General features: G+C 39.0%; 2 protein-coding genes and 1 non-coding gene across 4 annotated transcripts; all 3 read left to right on the top strand.

The window, feature by feature from the left end:
• The first annotated feature begins 509 nt into the window (after window positions 1-509).
• LOC136446585 (ran-specific GTPase-activating protein-like) lies at window positions 510-7,707 on the top strand. The gene is made up of 6 exons (XM_066445043.1): window positions 510-655; window positions 2,480-2,589; window positions 4,838-4,998; window positions 5,472-5,600; window positions 6,347-6,415; window positions 7,037-7,707. Exons 1-6 carry the CDS (start codon window positions 641-643, stop codon window positions 7,234-7,236), a joined length of 684 nt encoding a protein of 227 aa, XP_066301140.1. The 5' UTR covers window positions 510-640; the 3' UTR covers window positions 7,237-7,707.
• LOC136426367 (small Cajal body-specific RNA 8) lies at window positions 1,911-2,050 on the top strand. Its single transcript, XR_010754294.1, has one exon. It is a non-coding gene; the product is annotated as a small Cajal body-specific RNA 8 (non-coding RNA).
• Window positions 7,708-11,250: 3,543 nt separating the features above from the next.
• LOC136446594 (transmembrane protein 134-like) lies at window positions 11,251-17,279 on the top strand. 2 transcript variants are annotated; one of them, XM_066445049.1, is made up of 7 exons: window positions 11,252-11,785; window positions 12,297-12,358; window positions 12,953-13,027; window positions 13,370-13,446; window positions 14,131-14,175; window positions 14,403-14,456; window positions 15,086-17,279. In XM_066445049.1, exons 1-7 carry the CDS (start codon window positions 11,588-11,590, stop codon window positions 15,163-15,165), a joined length of 591 nt encoding a protein of 196 aa, XP_066301146.1. In that variant the 5' UTR covers window positions 11,252-11,587; the 3' UTR covers window positions 15,166-17,279. The 2 variants fall into 2 exon arrangements, with proteins under 2 accessions (XP_066301154.1, XP_066301146.1); XM_066445057.1 differs by lacking the exon at window positions 12,953-13,027 and having other exon boundaries at window positions 11,251-11,785.
• Window positions 17,280-20,327: the final 3,048 nt, after the last annotated feature.

The raw sequence follows: 20,327 nt of genomic DNA on the forward strand, positions 1-20,327 counted from the left end.
TCGTCTCGAGGGCCTTCACCTTTGACACTGCGCATGCATAGTAGCAACCGTGAACTAGCTTATTGGATGAAAACATTGTAGTGGTTTTAAACGGTCGCCGCGAAAACAGCGAACATAAAACCACCGCGAACATTTCTGCATTAACAGGTTTATAGTTATACTGTAAATTGATTTGCTACCATAGTCCTCGACCCTCAGGCATGAGGATGGGACTAAGTAAAGGTAAAGTAAATTTGCAGCATCTAATTCCACTGCAAATTATGTGCAAATCTGTTAGGTTGTGTTAACTTTTCTGATGGTACAAGTTAGGCTACAGAACAAAGAAACATGTCTCATTTCGTTTTTTGCACATTGCATTTTGCATACTGGAACTTATCGTAAGCATTTGTATACCATTACCTGGTAATCTGGTAGCCAAGTTCTGGTTTATGACAATAAACAAAGTGTATTTTGGCCAAACCGCATTTTTCTACATGGGCGCCGCCATCTTGGTCGCCTGGAGCATGATGGGAAAACCAGCCTCGGTTTCGACAAGACAGAGAGCGGGAAACTGGTCATCATATCTTTTGTGAGGATCCGTTCTTCAATCCAGACAAATCCGCTCGTTTCTGCTCATTTTTGGACCATAAAACTCACAAGGATGGCGGATGAAAAGGTATATTAACCACAGAATCATTCTTTGTCGTCATTGATGTGCCGAGGTTGACATATAATGCATTCAGATTGTGTCGAAGGATGGAGGTTTTGCATGGCGGTTTGTAAAATCGAACAGCTGCGTCTTTTGTGTGTCGCCCTCCCCAGTTTCAGTTTGAGTACGAGGTACAAAGGTTCTCGCCATAACGATTTTTTGAGGTTGAAAACTATATCTTAAGAATTTTTTCCTGTTCAGGTTTACAATCATGTTCTCAGTGGTTGTCTGAAGAAGAAAACAGCCTTTGGAACGAACTATCTACTAGTAGGCCTGGGTTTTCTAGAAGGTGGGGAGGGGGGCAACCCAAGGAACACAAGTTCACGGAGGAAGAGTCACGTTTAACTGTCTTTGATACCGATATATTATATGAATGTACACCCATTCAATATATTTACTACCAATACACTACAGTAGTTATAATTTTTCTTAATGATATCCGAATTTTTAGGTATCAGTATCAGACGATGGGGAGATTTCAATTTTTTTATGAAAAAATTATGAAAGAAAGCCAGTCCATCCATCAACTTTCTTATGCAACGATTGTATAACTTATAAGGTACAAATCTAATAACCTTGATACCGCATAAAGTCAAGGAACGCTGTGTTGGTAGTGGACTGGTCTACTGAACCAAATTTTATGCTGAAATCTTTGCGGTGACCGTTCACCGCGAACGCAAAACCACCGCAAACATTTTTGTCCAAACTGAAGCAGTATGTGACTATAGCACTGCCGCAAAATTAAAACCACCACGAACACTCCATTTTCACCTTAGCATGAAATAAAAACCACAAGAACTTAAAATAGTTTTAAATGCATTTACAGTATTCTTTGTTCTTGTCTCAGATAGAAATTATATGGGTCTTACTAGTAACATGTGATCATACTCATTAGTTCTTATGTTTTTATGATAAAAGGGGCACATGTCTTCAAGAAATAGGATTTATTTAGATGGACCTGGAAGTTTGGGTTGTCACTTTGTATCATGGATCAGCTCATTGCCACTGGTTTAGCATTTCAAGCAACTTTCCACTTGTGGAGAGAATGGACACTAGCATAGCAGCATAATGGCTAAATGGGGGTGTACAGACTCATCAGTCATTTACCATCATTATTGAGGAACTTAGATGAAATTTAGACTAATTGTATGTGAGAACTAGGTTGTCATCATCAGTATTGTCTTCTAGGGATCATTGGTTCCAAACAAAAACAATTTGAAATGGGGAGTTTTGATACCTAGCCAAACAAAGCCATGTTTGCGTTGGCACGAAAATTCCCAACAGCAACGCCACTTGGCGTGCCTTCTGATGACTGCAGTGAGTTAAGTGAAATCACTGCAGACAGATACGAGGCTTACAACTGAACATATGAATTATGATATCACAGAGTTAGACAGTTGACACACTTAGTACTACAATACAATACATGTAATTGCAGCAAGTGATTCGTCGGTCTGTTTTCTTTCGTCCTGTTTCAGACGGATTCCTCATTTCATGAATCCTCCTTTTTATCAAAATAGAAAAGTAAAACCTAACAATAGAAAATCCTAAAGTTTTGTTTATTTCCAGAACACTGTTGTAATTCCATAAATGCCAATTGTAGTTTAGTAGAACTTGTTTGAATAGTAACTCAAGTAGCTTGTCAAAACATCACCAACTTCACATTGGGGAAAGTAATAGAACTTCAAAACAGGACAAAAATATTTTCACATCCAAATCCAATAGAAAAGCAGTACCGCCGGTATTGATGAATGTATATAATTGGCAACTTACAACTGTTTCCATTTCCAGCATGATGAGGTGACCCCCTCCAGCCCAGACATCCATTTTGAGCCTATTGTGAAGCTACAAGCTGTGGAGATTAAGACATTGGAAGAGGAGGAAGAAGTGCTCTTCACAATGTAAGTTAGATTTTTGTCTGTGGCTATAAAAACTCCTTTTGCCAGTTGGATACAGTCTTTGCTACCGTTAGATCTGCTTGGAGATTATTGGAGAGGGAAGGTGAGGTTTTTGTCAATGTTAAAGAGGCTGTTAAACAGTTGATTTTATTGCTTTTATGATGAATTAGAGACGACGGGCGGACTGATGTCTGATGTGAACGTCTCTCCTGAAAAGCAGTTCACCTCGATGTACAAAATATCGGGAAAAGTTTAGAAACTCAACTATGGTCACCAATCATATATATGTCAGTTGTTACATCATTGTGTTGAAATATACATCATTGGAGAGTTTTTTATATGGAATTTTCACTCATTTTTTTTAATATCATTCAAGCGAGCAAGTGCTGACTGCCATATTGGTGTCTATTCAAACTACTCAAGCCCATTATGCTGTGCGTTTTTATGCCACATGGCCATAGTTCAAGGTAGGGATGCGTACCTAAACCCATTTTCAGGTTCAGGTCCGGACCTGAACCTAAAAGTTTAGGTTCAGGTCCGGACCTATTAGGTCCGACCTGAACCCATGGCATATCTGACTAATTGCCAAACTTCTATTAACTAGTACTTGGAGTGTTCTTACATTGCACCGTGATACACATACAATGTACTTGAACCAGTCTAACACTGTTTGTCATGGAGCAAGACTGATATCATGTTATTGTACACTAACCTGTGCTCCTAAAAAAGTTAGGAGCACCAGCAAAAATCTATGAGCACCACTACAAAAAGTTGGAAGAACAAGCAAAAGTCTTGGCCATACCAAGTAATACTCCTATTAATAGTATTAATCAATGTTAACAACCAGGAATAAAGTATTTCAATAGATCATAAAAGATAAAAACCTACATTGATGGTGCAGAGCAATTGGCAATTCAATTCAATTCATTCAGTACCTTCCTACATGCTAAATGATACTAGTATGAGGGATTTTTAGAAAAATTGGGCATAGGTTCCCCGGCTGGCCCCTATCCGGGGGCCACGGTGCCTCAAGTTCAACAAGTTGAAAAATACACAATGGTATTTTTTACTTGGAACAAGGCAAGTAATGATTCACATAACCTTGAATGATGAATAAATAAATAACTCTAAAACTTATCTATTGGTTTCATGACCAAAACAAATAAAGTCAAATTCCATAATTTGAAACTTCACTGCTGGCATCAAGTTCAACATTTTGACAGGCATTTTTTTTCACCCCCACCCTCTGTCTACAAACAATCCAAAATACTTTAATATCCTTAAAATTCTTGCTCAATAGTATCAAAAATGATCTGTTTGTGCCGGCCCAGTCAAATATCTTCGGTTCCTTTGAAACGCGCAGTTCAAATTTCGCGCGTCAGGACCGCGCGGCGCGGCCATCCAATGACAGGCCGACCGCATGGAGAAAGCTTTGCTATGCATTATAGACCGCAGCAAAATGATAGTAGCGCCATAATGACGGGCAAATCATGAGCTTTGAAATGATACCAGTAACAAAAAGAAAAAATTAATATTTTGGGGGATGAAACTCCACTGCAATTGATTCATTGATTTTTGATCGTAAAAATCATCGATTGAACAGGTCTAAAAATGACCGCAGGAAACAGCCTTTTCATTCTGCTGCGGTTTAAAAACATCATGGCGGCCGATGGAAACGCACGGCTAGCGCTCACTTTCATTGGCACATTCCTGGCGTTTGAAACATTTTACAAATCAAACAAATACATCACAAAGGCAAGAAACTTATATCCTTTATTTCTATGGGTAATTTTGCAACTACGAACGGATAGTTTTTGTACCGCGGGCGCGGAAACATGATAGAAAATTCACCGACGATTTTCGCGGTAACGTTAGGGTTGGAATACCTAAATTTCAGCTTACCGCTTAGTTCTGCAGCCATTATCCTGGCGCAGGTCTTAATCTTTTATTGTCGCACCGTGCGACCGTGATTTTAGATCTAGTGGCATTCTCAAAAAACTGGTCGCATATGCGACTAATCCAGTCGCACTCACGAGCGCTGGACTCTAGAACGAAAAAGACATAATGTGAGTGCTAGATTTTTTTACCGGTCCAGTACCGAAAAAACGGGAAAACTGGGTTTCGGTTTTTTGGACCTGAACCAAAACGTTTTTTCAGGTAATAACCGGACCTTTATAACCGGTACGCATCCCTAGTTCAAGGAGGGCCAAAACCTTTCAGTTCATGGTGCACCATTTTTCTTCGTTTTTAGGAGAGCAAAACTGTTCAGATATGCGTCTGAAGCAGACCCTGCAGAGTGGAAGGAGAGAGGCGTCGGAGAGGTCAAGATTCTACAGCACAAAACAGACATGGGGAAAATCAGAGTTCTCATGAGGAGAGACAAAACCCTTAAGATCTGTGCCAACCACTACAGTAAGCCCCCTTCTTCTTACAGTCACTTTGTACAGCTAAAATGCATAGTAAAAGCTTTGTGATGAGTAAACAATATGATGTACAACATTGTATTAATAAGATATAGAAAATCTCGAAATCTATGTCTGTTACTTGTGTTAGATCAAAATGAAACTTTCATGATGAACTTGGGACGACGGGCGGACTGAAGTCTGATGTGAACGTCTCATCTGAACAGCATTTTAATACAGATGATATACAAATTATCCATACAGAAAAGTTCCTGCCTCTACCTTTTATTCTGAATCTGAACTGATAAGCATGAAACTACATTTGTACCTCAAAAACAAATGGCAAAATCTTTTTCCAAGTTCAGTTAAATCTTACCCCCAAAATACAATTTTTAAGGCTGGTTAACTCTACTGGACAAGTCGAGATGAATTACCGTTTTCAGTACTTATAGTGCAACTGACAGATGTTATGTCTTGTTCCAGTCACACCTTACATGGAGCTCAAGCCCAACTGCGGGAGTGACCGTGCGTGGGTCTGGAGCGTGACGGCAGACTTCGCAGACGAGGAACCCAAGGCAGAGTTGTTAGCCATCAGATTCGCTAATGCAGAAAGTGAGTAAAATTGTGTTTTACTCGAGGTCTGTCAATTGCAGCATTCCCACCCACTTGAATACCAGATGTTCATTGTGCATGCTCAAAGAAAAAAAGATGTTTGTGAAAAACAGAATCTTATATATTTCATTTACATTACTCCCCATACAAGTACAATTGTAGTAGGTTGATAGTAGCCGATAATACCATCATTTTATTTCTGTTTGCGATTAAGCTATTATCTGCTATTGAACCATTCTAAAAAAGTTTCATGTCATTAGCATACCATTTCAAAGTTTAGGCCCTAAAACCTGGTCACTCCAGTTACATGTAATCCCAGGGGTTCATCTAAATCAGGAAAGAGGGGTGCTGCGCCCTCTTGTTTCAGCCCAGCACCCCCTTGTCAAATTCAGATTTTAGCTAAATATCCAGCATACAGCCTTCACTCAGCAATCGATTCTTCCATAAATACATAGAATTCGCTCCCTTGCCTGTGTATGCTCCCTCTTGTTCAATTTTTCTAGAAAAAACCCTGTTAAATCCCTTTAGTCACTGACGAAAGACAGCGGGTGCTGTCTGAAATGTCGGACTGTTTACAAATTTTATCCAGTTGCTTGACTGCCATTTTGCATATCTTATTACCTGGATGTCTAACCTTCATCAACATGTTATGCCATTGTCTTTATACATGTAGATTGAGGAAAACATGCTTGCTGTATGATTGATTTCAATGTTTTTAAGTCTTCTGTCTTGTCATCCACCTCCAGATGCATCCAAGTTCAAGAACCAATTTGAGGAAGCTAAAGACCTGGTGAGAGAGAGACTTGAAACAAAAGGTGAGGTTTTTATTAGTGATGAAAGCTTTTTGGTACAAATTTTTCTGCAATTGTATCGGTGAGGTAATGTAAGGTTATTTTATATGTTACAGAGGCTGCTAAGAATTTTATTGCTTTAATGATGAATTAGAGACGACGGGCGGACTGAAGTCTGATGTGAACGTCTCTCCTGAAAAGCATTTCACTTTCATGTTCAAAATATCTGGAAAAAATTTAGAAACTCAACTTTGACAAATCAGTGGTTTCACCATTGATTGCATTGAAATTTGTATCATTGGAGAGTCCATTATAGAGCATTCTCACTCACTTTTTATATCAATGCGAGCAAATACTGACCACCATGTTAGTATCCTTGTTTTGCAGTGTAAACCATAGCTCAAGTGTGCACAGCATGTTTTAAAAAAATTCTATGTGCATGCATTCTTCTGATATATTTTCTGCGAGCTATACACAGTTATAGGTAATAAAGATTATTTGACAGGGTGGCTGGAAACACTCGACCTATGATTCGCTGTTAAAGAGTGTGCAGTCCTTTTTCAGTTTGCTAGGTGGGGTGCCAATGTCCTGACTTAGAAGTGTTAAATCAGAAAATTGCATTGTCCCTATGTATAAACCCTGCAGGAGAGGAAAAGGCAGACAGTGGTACAGAGTCAGGAAAAGAAGAGGATTCCGACGAGGTTGCCGAGAAGCTCGGGGAACTTACCGTCTCAGACGACAAGAAATCTGGAGAGGAGAAAGCAGAGACAGAAGGAACAGAGAAAGAAGAAAAGAAAACAGAAGAAACAAAGAAAGAGGAGGCAGGGGAGGAAAAGAAGGAATGAATATCCACATCGCTTAACTAATTTAAGGCATTTTAAATATCCAAATTAAGAGTACCTTGTCCACTTAAACATTTAATCGGTCTCGGCTTGAAGGGCTCGGAACAAACTTTGTAAGCGTTCTTGTGCCAGAAAATTTTACAATAGGAAAATGTATGCAGCACAATTTCTTTTATGTTGGATTGATGGTTACAACAATGTGCATTCGAGTGCAGCACTGTTTTCCTGGAGGTGTAGTCTAGAGAAAAGTAAAGAAATGGTCGAACCAGACTATAGATAACTGGGACTTATTCTGTGTAAAAAAGAAGATCGAACTCCTTTTTGATGCGTGTGACTGCGCAATGTACTGATAGTGGAAATGTCAAAATATAGTACATGTATAAATTGCAGCATCTTTCAAATACAGCTTCAGATCGCACAAAGATTGTGAACAGTTAAAAGTTTAGACATGCAAGGCTTGAATCTAAACAAGAGATTCTTCTGCTAAGTAAAATGATGAAATATTCAATTCCCCCTATGTTATGTCTGAAACTTAGTTAAAGTGCTGTTAGTTATGTTTAGCCATAAGTATGGCTAAACATATTGTTTTCTCTCATGTTTCTTCTTCTTCTTCTTCTTCTTCTTCTTCTCCTGTCAAATCTTCAAATCGATTCATCTCTGTCATTTTTTGACCAAATGACCTGAAATTTGGTACAGAGGTAATGTAGGCAAAAACCAATGTGCGTTCTTTTCCTTGTTTTGATATTGACCTTGAAAGTGATTTTATTGAGGTTTTTAGGCTATTTTTAGCATATCTTGGCCTCCTGCGCCCTGGTATTTCAACCGAATGACCTGAAATTTGCTGTATATGTGGCTTGAACAAATATTTAAAGGACTACATTCCCATTTTTGGCATACATATATTCAAAACGATTTATTTTGGGCTTTCTTGACAATATTTGCCACTTATGTCACTTTCAATACTACATATGACCTACAGGTCATTGACCCCGAGTGCCTTGCACCTGGCCAAGCTTGAAGTTTGCTTACGAGGAGGAAAGACCGGACATAAACATTTAACGTGATTATCGGGAAAACACCATGTTCCCTTAAACTCAGTGGTTAAATTGCAGTTTAGGAAATTTTATAACAGAAAACAAGTTAAATCAATGATTTTGTGAATGTTTATTCTAGCATTAGTTATTCCAGATATTTTCAAACTCCAAATTCTTCAACACAACACGGGAGATCGTTTCTCCTCAGACTGGCGCGACGTAGCGTCCACCACCAGGCCTTCCTACATGTCCTACGTACGGGCGTATTGATCGTAGAATTCGGCAAAAAAGGAATGATTAGGCCAGTAGAGTCAGTCCCCGGTAAGGTCAATGATTCGCCCCTTTGCGCTAGCTTGTAACGTTAAATGAATGTACCCTCTGGTGGCCAAACTTCACTGACAAACTTTCTCCCTATTATCATCATGAGCTTGCGTTAGTCTGGTACTAGTGACTATTATGTGCCGGGAATGTTTATCTATCGCACGCCTTGGAAGGAAGTTCAACCATGATAAATGGTCGGCCGTTGCGAAAATTTGGAATCCCATGCTGTTGATTTTCGTGATTGAATCTGTAAGAAAATATATTTTCATGTCGTTCATGTTTTTGGGACGGACGCCGGGACGGGGTGAATTTTTTCTATCATTTTCGTCCCGTTAGTAATGCAAATCAAAATAGTTCAAACATATTACAAATATTATATTAAAACCCTCTCGGTGACTTTGAATTGACTCAAATATGTTCTTTTTGGTCATTTCCTTCGTCTCCTGTCAAATCTTCATATGTATACTATGGAAAACTTCATTCTTCCCTGGGGTTGATCTTTTTTAATTCAATTTTGAACTGGGTTGATTATGCGCAAGAGTGTAATTTTCAGCGGATATTTTTCGACTGGTTTACATGGAAATGGCACGGAATATCCCATTCTTGCAAGGGGAGGATTATTTAATTATTTCTTTCAATTTTGAGCTGGAATGATTATGAAAAAGTCCATTTTTTAGCAGAAGTGTATTTGTTAATCAATTAGTGGATATGGTTGTGGACTGGTCAATATTGTGTTGAGGTGCTACTGGAAGACTCAATTTTGGACTGGGGTGATTCATTTTTTTAGTGCAAGTATTTTAGAATGGTCCATTGTTATTTTGGGAGAGTCCATTTTTTGCATGGCGAGGAGTATGGCTAAACATGCTGTATTTGCTCGCAAATGTTGCCTTTCTAGTATTGGACTGTCTTAGTAGTCGTTGAACTTATATCTTTACATTTGGTTGCCTGCTAGAGAAATCTTTGTATCACAGAAAACTTTGTGAATTGTCAGTTGCTGCATTTCGTCATTCCTTTCAAACACTTGAATATTGCTACTAGTTTTTGTGATAGGAAATCTGGAAACGCCTTTGAGAGATCTTACTCCTGCCTTCATGTATTCTTGCACATTGTATACAACATGTTATGGTATTATATGCAAAAAAAATAGTGAGATGTGTTAAAAAAGTTTTCACCATTTAAATGTGGTTTATGGTGAGCCATGATGAAGTATAGATATGAAAAACATTTTTGTATTCCCCAAGTGGAAATATTCTTAGAGTAGTAAGGTGTAATAATTTATCAGGACATGTTATATACAGCTGGCATATTCCCACTTAAGATATATTTCTTTATAAGGTCAGCTACCTATCAAGCTTAGCAATGTCTCATACATACCTGTGAGACTGAACTTGTACTAACTAGACTTAACTTTTGAAAAATCAAAAAAGGAGAAATTTTTGAAAAGGAAAAACTGCAGATCTACCTCCAAATTGCCAATTTTTGTCTGAGGCCACACCAATTTAATTTCCTCGGTCTTGGGTTTATGCTGGAAACTAACATAAACCAAATGAACATGAAAAGAAAAAGAAAAGAAACATGTGAACCACAAGACAGGTGAAACCAAGAACTTAGATCAGTGTGGTCTGAAGTAAGATTCAGTCTGGAGCCTAGGTATGAAATAGAAAATGCAGAACACTGTAGTACTTGTATGTTAACCTTAAAGCATTTTGATATCGTAACATTACGCTGTATTACTCAAAAGTCGTAACAAAAAAGTCATTACTTCTCAAAAATGACGGTTGGGAAGAGGTATCATTTCTGTACTTGTAGAAGAAAAGTTGTATGGCAGTGGTAGTACTTACTTTTGGCCAGTCTTCAGTAACTTACTATCATGAGTATACGCTAAAAGTCGAGAAATGGTGTCCAACAAACACATTGCAGTGACTCCTTTTATACAAGTTTAGAAACTTGCCTTATATCATTTGATCCCACACAACAACAAACCTCTCCATATTTGATAACAAATGATCACTGTTGCATATTGAAGCATTGGAATTTGAGAAGTCCGATATCACAGTTTATAAAGAGATTCCTGAAAAAACTTGCTAATTCCATTTGTCATGACAGCAGTTGTGTTTTTTTTTTTGTTGCTTTTTTTTTCTTACCTTGTGTCTTGTTACTTCAGTTTTTATTGTTGTGAGATGTAACTTTTCTGTGCACTCTGATATGTCCTTACCTGTGAATCATGTTACAGGGTTTGACCCAGTACCTCTCTGTTTTGTAGATAAATAAAACATGGCTGTAAAATCTTTCAATGGCTCTGTGTCTTTCTGTTTCCTCTGGGTACAATTTTTCAAAGTCCAAGAAATGTATTGGCAAATTAACATTGAGTTTTGCTACAATTAACGTACACCATAATGTATAAAATGAAGTGTGTTATTTTTTTGTATTGCAATTATAATCGACTAGTAAGAATGGGCCTGATCCTTACATCTGCTTGGAGATCAGGTCAGTCGAGCTTTGAAATTTTATTTGTTTGAAACTCTTTATTAGTTAATGCCACACCTTTATGTTTCTTTATCACGTGAATCTCACTTGCCGCCCCGTGTTTGAGAAGCTGACAGCACGGTATTGTTGTCAAGCCAATGTTGTCTTTCTGGTCGACTTACAGGTCGTTGGGGGAGATGACGTCATTCGCCATAGCTGAACTGGGCCATCATGGCGGCTCGCTTGAAATTGTAAACCGCTGCGTATTTTCATGTTTGACATTTTTCCAGCGCTATCTACCTCGCGTCTTCACGCCAGTGTGCTGTATTACCAATTTTTCATGGTCTACATCGCTGCCGAGGCGTTAAACTGGGGGTCACGCCAGAATAGCGGGCATTTTTGACAGACAAACAACAACGTTTACAGACAACACTATCCCACCCCCCTCCCTCCTGCACTGGTCTTGTAGCTGTGCCAGACGGACTGTCTATTTGCTGATTGCTGCTGACATGGTCTGACAGCACGGACGCAGGATGAGCCGATCGAAGGGATTCACCATAGACGACGCGTTTGATCTGCAGGTGACTTCTGATGACGATGAAGGTGGACACCAGCCGGGGGACGAGCGGGAACACACCCCGCTGAAAACTGGGGATCCGGCCGTGCTGTCGTTCAGGGAGGAACACGACAACACACGGACTGGTGGGGAGGGGGGCGACTTCCACTATCAGGTATGACGTGTCATGTCTGTATCTTTGTGCGTAAGACAGTATAACAGTCTGTGTGTGTGACCAGGAGATGTGTTTCCATCTATTCTATGTGCATACCATTGTGTGTGATATATATCTACTATAATCTAGCTGTGTGTGTGTATGTGTGTGTGTTCTGTGCATTTGTAGCTGTGTGTATGTGTGTTGTGTCGGTTACATGCCTGCATGTGTGTGCTCTGTGTGTACACACATCACATAATCTGCAAGCAGACGTTGGAAGGCAAAGTCGTGACGTTTTACCGAAACAAAATGGGAAGTCAGAAAACGTCATGATTTTGCCTTCCAACATCTGCTTGAAGATTGTACACTCATAGTCATACATTTGTTTGGGTTAAATCTTAAATGCTCAACATTATTGTTATTGATTACTATGCTTGGAGTGACTTTGCCTCACTGAAATGTATGACTGAGTCAGTGACTGTAGTTTTGTGTTAGTCACTAATGCCCTTCCTTTATTTGTCAATACTTCTAGGGTATAGAAGAATCCGAGGACGACTCCCTTCTTGAGCAACCCAGGGCAGGTTTTCCCATCAGGTATTGCCCCCAATTATCAATTCTGACAATTGTTATCAACGTTAACAAATACTTAAAAATGGTTACAAACCAGTATGCAAATTTCCAAATGTAAATGCTGCTCATTAATATTTAATCACTTGACATAAAATTTCTTCCGCAGAAAAGGGTTGGCAGGTAACAATATTTTGCAGGACTTTAGCCAATTTCTGCGAAAGGATGTAACGTTACTCACTTCTGCATAATGTACCGCAAAGCTCAGCAGGTTGTTACGCAGTGTTCTGTGGGATGACTTGAAAATGTTGATGCATATTTCTTTGCCTGTACAAGTACGGTAGGCTGCTAACAATGTTGTATGTGCCATGAGTCATGACACACATAATAACAGTTATTAGTCCGGCTTGTCTTTTGAAATGTTCCTAATGCATTACATCAAACTCAAAAGAGCATGTATTTTCATCATCTGTAAAATGTTTATGGTCTGTGAAGCTAGAAACTAGCATTAGAATATGTCTAAGGCATTTGAATTGTAACATTAACACTTTAGAGTTTGGACTGCTTTACCTTTATATACCTGGCCTCACAAAGCTGTGCATGTTGTGTGTTTTTGTGCAGCATTCGGCCTAGAGTGCAGTCTGAAGACTCCTTCATCTCAACATCTACTCACAAAAGCAAACTATCACTCACACGGTAACCATATATAGTTCAATTTACAACGTCTGAAACTAGCCCAAGTTCTTGTAATGCATGCCTTTGCAACTATACATATACTAGACTGTATACATTGTACTTGTGCTAGTTGTTGGGCTAGTTTTAAGAGATCTGCTCAATTGAATGCAGCACCAGTAATCCCCAAGGTATGCACACTTGATCATGAGGTATTCAAGACAGTCTTTAGAAGGCCTTGAAGTTGATAACACAATTTTTTTTTTAATGTGGCAGTCTTTCCAACGGAACTAGTAATAGTATGAGAGTTACCTTTACATGGTCATCAGTTTGATATCATCCCTCCACCCCCCCATTTTTGAACAGGTGGTACAGTCATCCCAAAGTACAGGAACACAAGGCCGCCGTCATCGCTTCATTTCTGCTGCTCTTTATTGGAATCGGTGAGTTGATAGAAGAGAAAATGATAGATCACTTACATACGTGGGTTGTAAATGGTTACTTCATACAGATGTATGTCTGAGTAACTCCTCTGTCATATTTTTCAATCCATTTGGTAGATTTCTACTTTTTTTTCAAGCAAGCCATGTTTGGGACTCAGTTTGAATGGCTATTTGTGCTACTAGTATTTAGAAAGAAATCAGTGCTCAGAATAACACCTGTATATATATGTTAGGTTAGTGCAGGTAATATTGGTGCTGCGCAGGCATTGCTGATGTGTACCTGCACGTAACCTGCACTGGTCCATGATAAAACCACCACTCTATGGACATGTTCAGCAAGTTGCTGCTTCGATACTCTTGATTACAAGACTTAGAATGGCAATGCTAGGAGCATCTCCAAAACACTGTTGTTTTTTTAAGTTAAAAGAAGGAGATTAGGAAATGAGAACTGGAGGAAAATTTGTCTGGTGAAGGTAATTCTAAAATGTTAGATGCAAGAAAAGGTATTTTGAATGGTGGAATATATCAATCATCTTGTTGAATAATACAACAGTAGCTTGCACAAATGTGGAAGCTGAATGTTCCATAACTACTAATTATTATGTGTATAACCCTAATTATTCATTAATTGTGTATATATATTTTGTTGTCACATAAACTTAAAAGTCTTTCTTATTCTTACAGCCCTTATTATTGTTGGTATTGTGTTGGAGGTCAATGTGAATCGAGGTAAGATCTATGAATTACCTATAAAGACTTATGGTGTCGTATTATCTTTTGTCTCTGTTTATTTGAGAATAGCTAACATTTAACTTGCACACTTTCTAGTAATACATTGACACTGACATAGTAGACTACATATGCCTTATGGGATGATATTTTGGTCTTCATTTAAATTTGCTTTACTGGGAATGTAGCTATATCTTTTTAACCCCCTGGTACTGTATCTTTCACAGATATCCAGCCTATTGTATTCATTGTCATCGGAGCTATTTGTTTCATACCCGGAGGTAAGGATTTGGTGCTTTTTCTCTAGGCTAAATCTTGGCAAGGAGTTTAGAAAAAAGAGTTGAATACACATGTTCTCATAATTTTCTCTCCAGTATTGTGTTGAAATCTGACTGAGATATCTTTCAAACAAGTCTGTAGTACAGTTTTAGTACAATGAAACATTAAACTGTGGAGAGGTCACCACAATAACTGTGAAATTAGAACAACCACAAACTTATAAAAATGGTGGAAATAGAACCAACACAGACACGCACACGCACCGAGGCCAAACGGATTCGAGATTACGACCCCCACCTGCTTCACTGTCCCTTAGTTAGAGTAGCATTATACCATAGTAGTATACAACATTATGGGGCTCAGTTGTGGAACACACTATCGCTGAAACGAAGAACTGCTATTACTCACAAGAACTTTAAGAATGGCAATACCGGCGGAAATTGAAATCTGTATTGTATGTAACATGGCTTTTATGATTGATTGATTATTATTGTTCTTAGTCGTAGTTGTGTTTTTAAATGTAAAATCAGGAATACCTGAAAAACAGGCTTCACAGCCTGAGTTGTATTTGCCCTGTATGAATAAAATGAAACTTGAAGATTGACAGTATGTTCTCTCTCCCTGTCCACAGTGTACCATGTTGTGTACATCTACTGTGCCATCCAGGGAAGACCTGGATTCCACTTCTCCAGTCTTCCGTCTTTCAGGTGAACAGCTGGTCTGACAAGTCTCTCTGGGCAGTGTAAAATAGCAACGCCAACAACTTTGTAGATTATACTATGGAGCTAAAACTGAATCCTACTGCACATCGGTATCTCCTATCGGTGCAAGGGCCTAGTGAGTAGGGTATTTGCCTTGCATTCGGTATATAGGTTGTGAGTCCAATCCCTGATTGAGTTGTACCAAAGACTTATAAAATAGTACATACTGCTTTCTTTGATTAGCACTCAGCATTTGGGAAAGACTATACATGTATATGGTAGTTGAACACACACACACCACTACCAGTGGACTAGCCCCCTGTTGTAGTGATTGCAAAAAGTTGTGTGGCCCAAGGGCTAAAAAATACCCATCCACCTGCTAGAAAAAAATCGAACTTGCAGAAAAAAGTACTGTGTACTGTAAGGGTTGCAATTTGTCACGTCAAAGGAAAACAGACTTGATATTATGAATCACATTCTGCAGTAAACAATATTTCCTAATAACCTGCATATTGATAAAAATAAAAGGCAGCCCTCAAAATTAACCGAAGGATTTCAGTACTCAGCAGTGAATGATAAGAGTTAATGTAGTACACTCAGGAAGACTGGTGCATATGTTTGACTACAATTCTGTATTTGGATTTCAAGAACAAGGTTATGACCAACGGCACATGTTTGGGAATAGAAAGGTTACGATGGAAAAGTGAATGTGAGAGTGTGAGAAGTCAGGAAATTTAAGCAGCATGCAGGATCTCTATGATCACTTGCTGACTTGTATGGATTGTATTTTACAAAAGGAGGAATTCGTCTTGTGCACTGTAAAATTGCTACAACTGAAAAGAAATTATCTTTCGAGTAGACTTGTTTCCCCTGCATAGCATAAACCTGTTGAAAAGCTCTGTCATGTATAATTGTAGTGTAAGAAGAAAACCTAAAACAGCAACTGTTAGATTCAGGTACGAAGAAACAAACAACAAGTTTGTTTTATTTAGAAAAATAGACAAGACTATAAATGTGTAGACTGTATATTTTGCTGTTTTTTAAGGAAAACTATCAGACCATTGTGTATGGCAGGTAGATACATCATATATTGTATATGTATGTATATATATATATGATTATATATGATATGTATATCAATATGGTACATTTATTTTGCATCGTGAAAACTATATTTCTGGTTATTTTTCTATTGCTTGGTTTTGTTATCTGTGCTATTGTCATGTTTTTATCTATAAGTGATGCGATATGTGGACCTGACCTATGTTTTGAGTTGCGTGACTTCTGTGCAAGTTGTATATATTTGCAGTATATCTATTGAGTGTTATGAGCTTTCTTCACTTAAGAAATCAATATGAATTATGACAACATTTTTTTTGTATTATGATATGATTATACAGAGACTGATGTGCACTTAGCATTTGATATTTTGGGTGCTGTGAGACCATTTTGTATAATATGCTGATATTTACCATCAAAAGTCACCATTTTCACCATGTGTGTGTAACCTGTCTGTGTGTGTCATTTTGATCAAAGCAAATTGCACATATATCACGGGATCATGGTTTTAAGCTAATGTAGTGAAAGTTTGGAGTTATTATTAGCAAGTTCTAAAGAAGAACTCTGATGGTGATGATTTACAGATAATATCACGATGTATGTCTCTCTATATATAGATATATACAGTTAACACATTGTTACTTTAGTAATTGCATTGTATTATACATTATTAGAAAGTTCATAACTCTTCAGAATGGTACCTTATTTGTTAAGATTGTTTATTTGTGAGACGACCAGGGCTGGTTATTTAGGTGGACATTTCAGCATTTTTGCAACCCACTCACATAACTGTCCCTGGCGCTCAACCCACAAATGTACAATCATAACGAATGGAATATTATTGCAAAGAACAATAAGCTTTCCAGTGGTGTATAGTACATCAAAGTTGATAGAAAAATAGCAGAGATTCTGTCAACAAAGAAAAACAATTTTGCAAACATTTTGTGTTATGTGTGTAAACTTTTGTCAATGTTGTCATTGAACTCTTCATCTATGCATTTAATTGTAGCTTTTGACTATCAGGTAAAGTTGTTGAAAGTAATAAAATTGTACTTTTTACTGCAATTAGTTGACTAGCTTACCAGTTCTTTGTAACGTAATTACAATTTATGCCACAGGTCTTAAATCGTCATATGAATACCAGGTTTGTAAGTTAGTGACCTCTATATAATATCATATAGACTTACTCACAGATAATACTATGTTATATTAGGGGTTCCGAAGGTGGGGTATTACTGGGGGGGGGGATATAACTCACATTTTGAGGGATAACTATAAACTATGAAGCTTCCTACCAACGTACGCCATTAGTCTATAGAGCAATCGACAGTTCTAAGACTGCAGTACTGTCTTCGTTTACTAGTCGGCGCTTCAGTACTGACGAGTTTGAAACTTTTGAAACTTTAAGAACACAACTTCATGACATAGATAGTACCATAAAACCATATGTAATGTTCACACATACAAATGGCGTATCGGTTGCGCAGTGGCAGGGTGTTTGGCCAAGAGCCCAGTTTGGTCTAGAACCCAGGGGTCCCTGATTTGTCCCCTTGACGTTGTGACTTTGGCAAAGGCACTTTACACAAGAAAGTGACGTTCCTCACTTCACTCAAGTGGAAATGAGTACCTAGTTTCGGCTAGGGCCGTCCCTCGGATAGGACGTTAAATGGAGGTCTCGTGTTTTAGGAGAGCCACACTTCGAGCACGTTAAAGACCCACCGCACATATCGAAAAGAGTAGGGATCCTCCACGACCTAAAACGCGAACCTGTCCTTATTTGCTGATATATATATGATGCAAATACTCATTTTAAGCGTTACTTTAAAGAATTGCCGAACTAATAGTGTAGAATTAGCTGCAATGTTAATTGTCATTGATCTATACCCCCTGCGCCTAGTACTGTTAGACCGACTAGACAGAATGAATAGTCGTCTGATGCACCTGTTACAAAGCTAGATTTCCGGTGCCGTTTGGGGTACCGGACGCAGGTGTTGATGTCAATACCACATCAGAAACCACTGTGTTCTTTCACTTTTTAAATTGGTCCCCACCAGACGAATGGATCAGTTCCAACTGATGATGTGAAGAATATAATGCCGACAAGATGTATTGCCTACCTACCCTTGTATGATCTGTAACTTTGTTATCGTGATTTGCCGGCTTTGTTAGCCCCACAACTGTGGCTTGTGTCATAATCACGTCAAAGGATTTGCCTTTCCTGGAAAAGAAATCTTCCCGGGGAAATCTCTTTCCGGAAAATCTTGTCTTTCCGAGAAATATTTCCGGAGAGGAAGAAAAAAAATCACTTTCAACGGGGAGAAAAATCTGTTATGAAATCCGGCCTAAAGGGAACGTCTTTCCGGGAATAGAAAAGTACCCGGATCACAGAAGTGTTCGTGACATGGATACAGATACTATCCATCGGCAACCTTTAAGAGCAAAGAAGATGTATAATTACACGCCTGCAGTTGAAGATAGGGGCGGCCCTTAATGACTAACTGTGCTCCTGCATTTAAACATATCTGGTTGTGACCCTCATCTTTTGAAAAGGCTAGAAAAAAATGACTTGCATGTGATCAGAGGTCTCGCGTGCCTCGAAGGTTTTAAATGTCGACTATGTAAGAAGGTTCAAATATCGTCCCGGGTTTACTGTTGTCTTCGTGCCTTTAACGATGTAACGTAAAAGTTGCTTTCATGTTCAATTCAATAATTCTAATTATTTGACGTCGACGGCAATCGATGACGTTTTAAAGTTGGGCTTGATAGCTGGAATGGACGGGATGAGATGAGATGGAACAGAAATCTTTTAGTTTGAACAAAGAAGATATGAAGGATTTATACTGTCTTAATCTTGGAGCTACTTTTTAAATGGGACATCAGGTAGCCTTTGAAGCTGCGCACTTCACCAGTTGTTGTAAGTGACAGCCAGAAATGTGTGTGTGTGTGTGTATGTGTGTGTGTGTGTGTGTGTGTGTATGTGTGTGTGTGTGTGTGTGTGTGTGTGTGTGTGTGTGTGTGTGTGTGTGTGTGTGTGTGTGTGTGTGTGCGTGTGTGAAGTGATATCTGCAATTTCCTTCTATCCAACAATTCTTTTCCCTTCGGGCTGAATATTCTTTAGCTTACCTTTCGCTATTTTCAGTCCCCCACAATCTACATGTACAATGGTACATCCCGGACGTTAAAACCACGTCGGAAACGACAAGTGACATACGACCAGCGACTCGGAGTCTAAGTCCGGGGGCGCAGGGTTATCTCCTGTTCGTTTGGTCAGCTTGAAGCTCCAAATACCCTGCTGCAAGGTAAATAAATCATCAGGCACTCCGAGTGGGACGGTTACGTGGTCTCTCAACGCTGCCGAAATTGACGAAGAACAAGCCTGGAGTGGGTACTCTGTCTTGAAGCACAATGTTGTCGCGTGTTCAGAGTCTTCAACGAGCGTTGGACCCATTCACACGTGTGCGTATATTCAAGGGCGCGTGAGTTGCGTACTAAAGTTTTCTTGCTTTGGGTACAGTTTGTAAGGAAAAAGCTGTTTCTATAACTACTTCAACACCCCGTTGTTCAGCCTGGTTATCGAACCAAAGAAATTACTCTTTAGGCTGCAAACTTTACCTAAACCCCAAAAGATGTTTATACGCACTCATGCGGACTTGAATATACGCACAAGTATTAAGAGGGCTTACTCAAGGTGTCTTCTTCATGGAAGCTAATGTCGCGAGGAGTGCTCTCGACGCAAGTGCCCTGAGTTTCTTACTTTTTATTTAGGTCATCCGTGATCAGAATACATCTTTGAGGAAGAAATTACTGTTTGGGGCCCGAGAAATACAATGTCAGTCATCATCATTACTCTTCCTCTTTATGCACGCGCACACATATATGCGCGCGCGCGCACACACACACGTACATGTGAGCACACCACACACACACACATGCGCGCACACCGCGCACACACATACGCACATGCGCTCACACACACACCGACACACAGATGCACAGACACACACACACACACAAATGCACAAACATCGACATACATACACACACACACACGCCATGCATGCACACGGTCGCACGCGCACACACACGTGTACATATCACAAATTTATCTGAATA

Source organism: Branchiostoma lanceolatum, chromosome 1 (genome assembly GCF_035083965.1).
Source record: "Branchiostoma lanceolatum isolate klBraLanc5 chromosome 1, klBraLanc5.hap2, whole genome shotgun sequence".
In the NCBI taxonomy this organism is placed as follows: domain Eukaryota; kingdom Metazoa; phylum Chordata; class Leptocardii; order Amphioxiformes; family Branchiostomatidae; genus Branchiostoma; species Branchiostoma lanceolatum.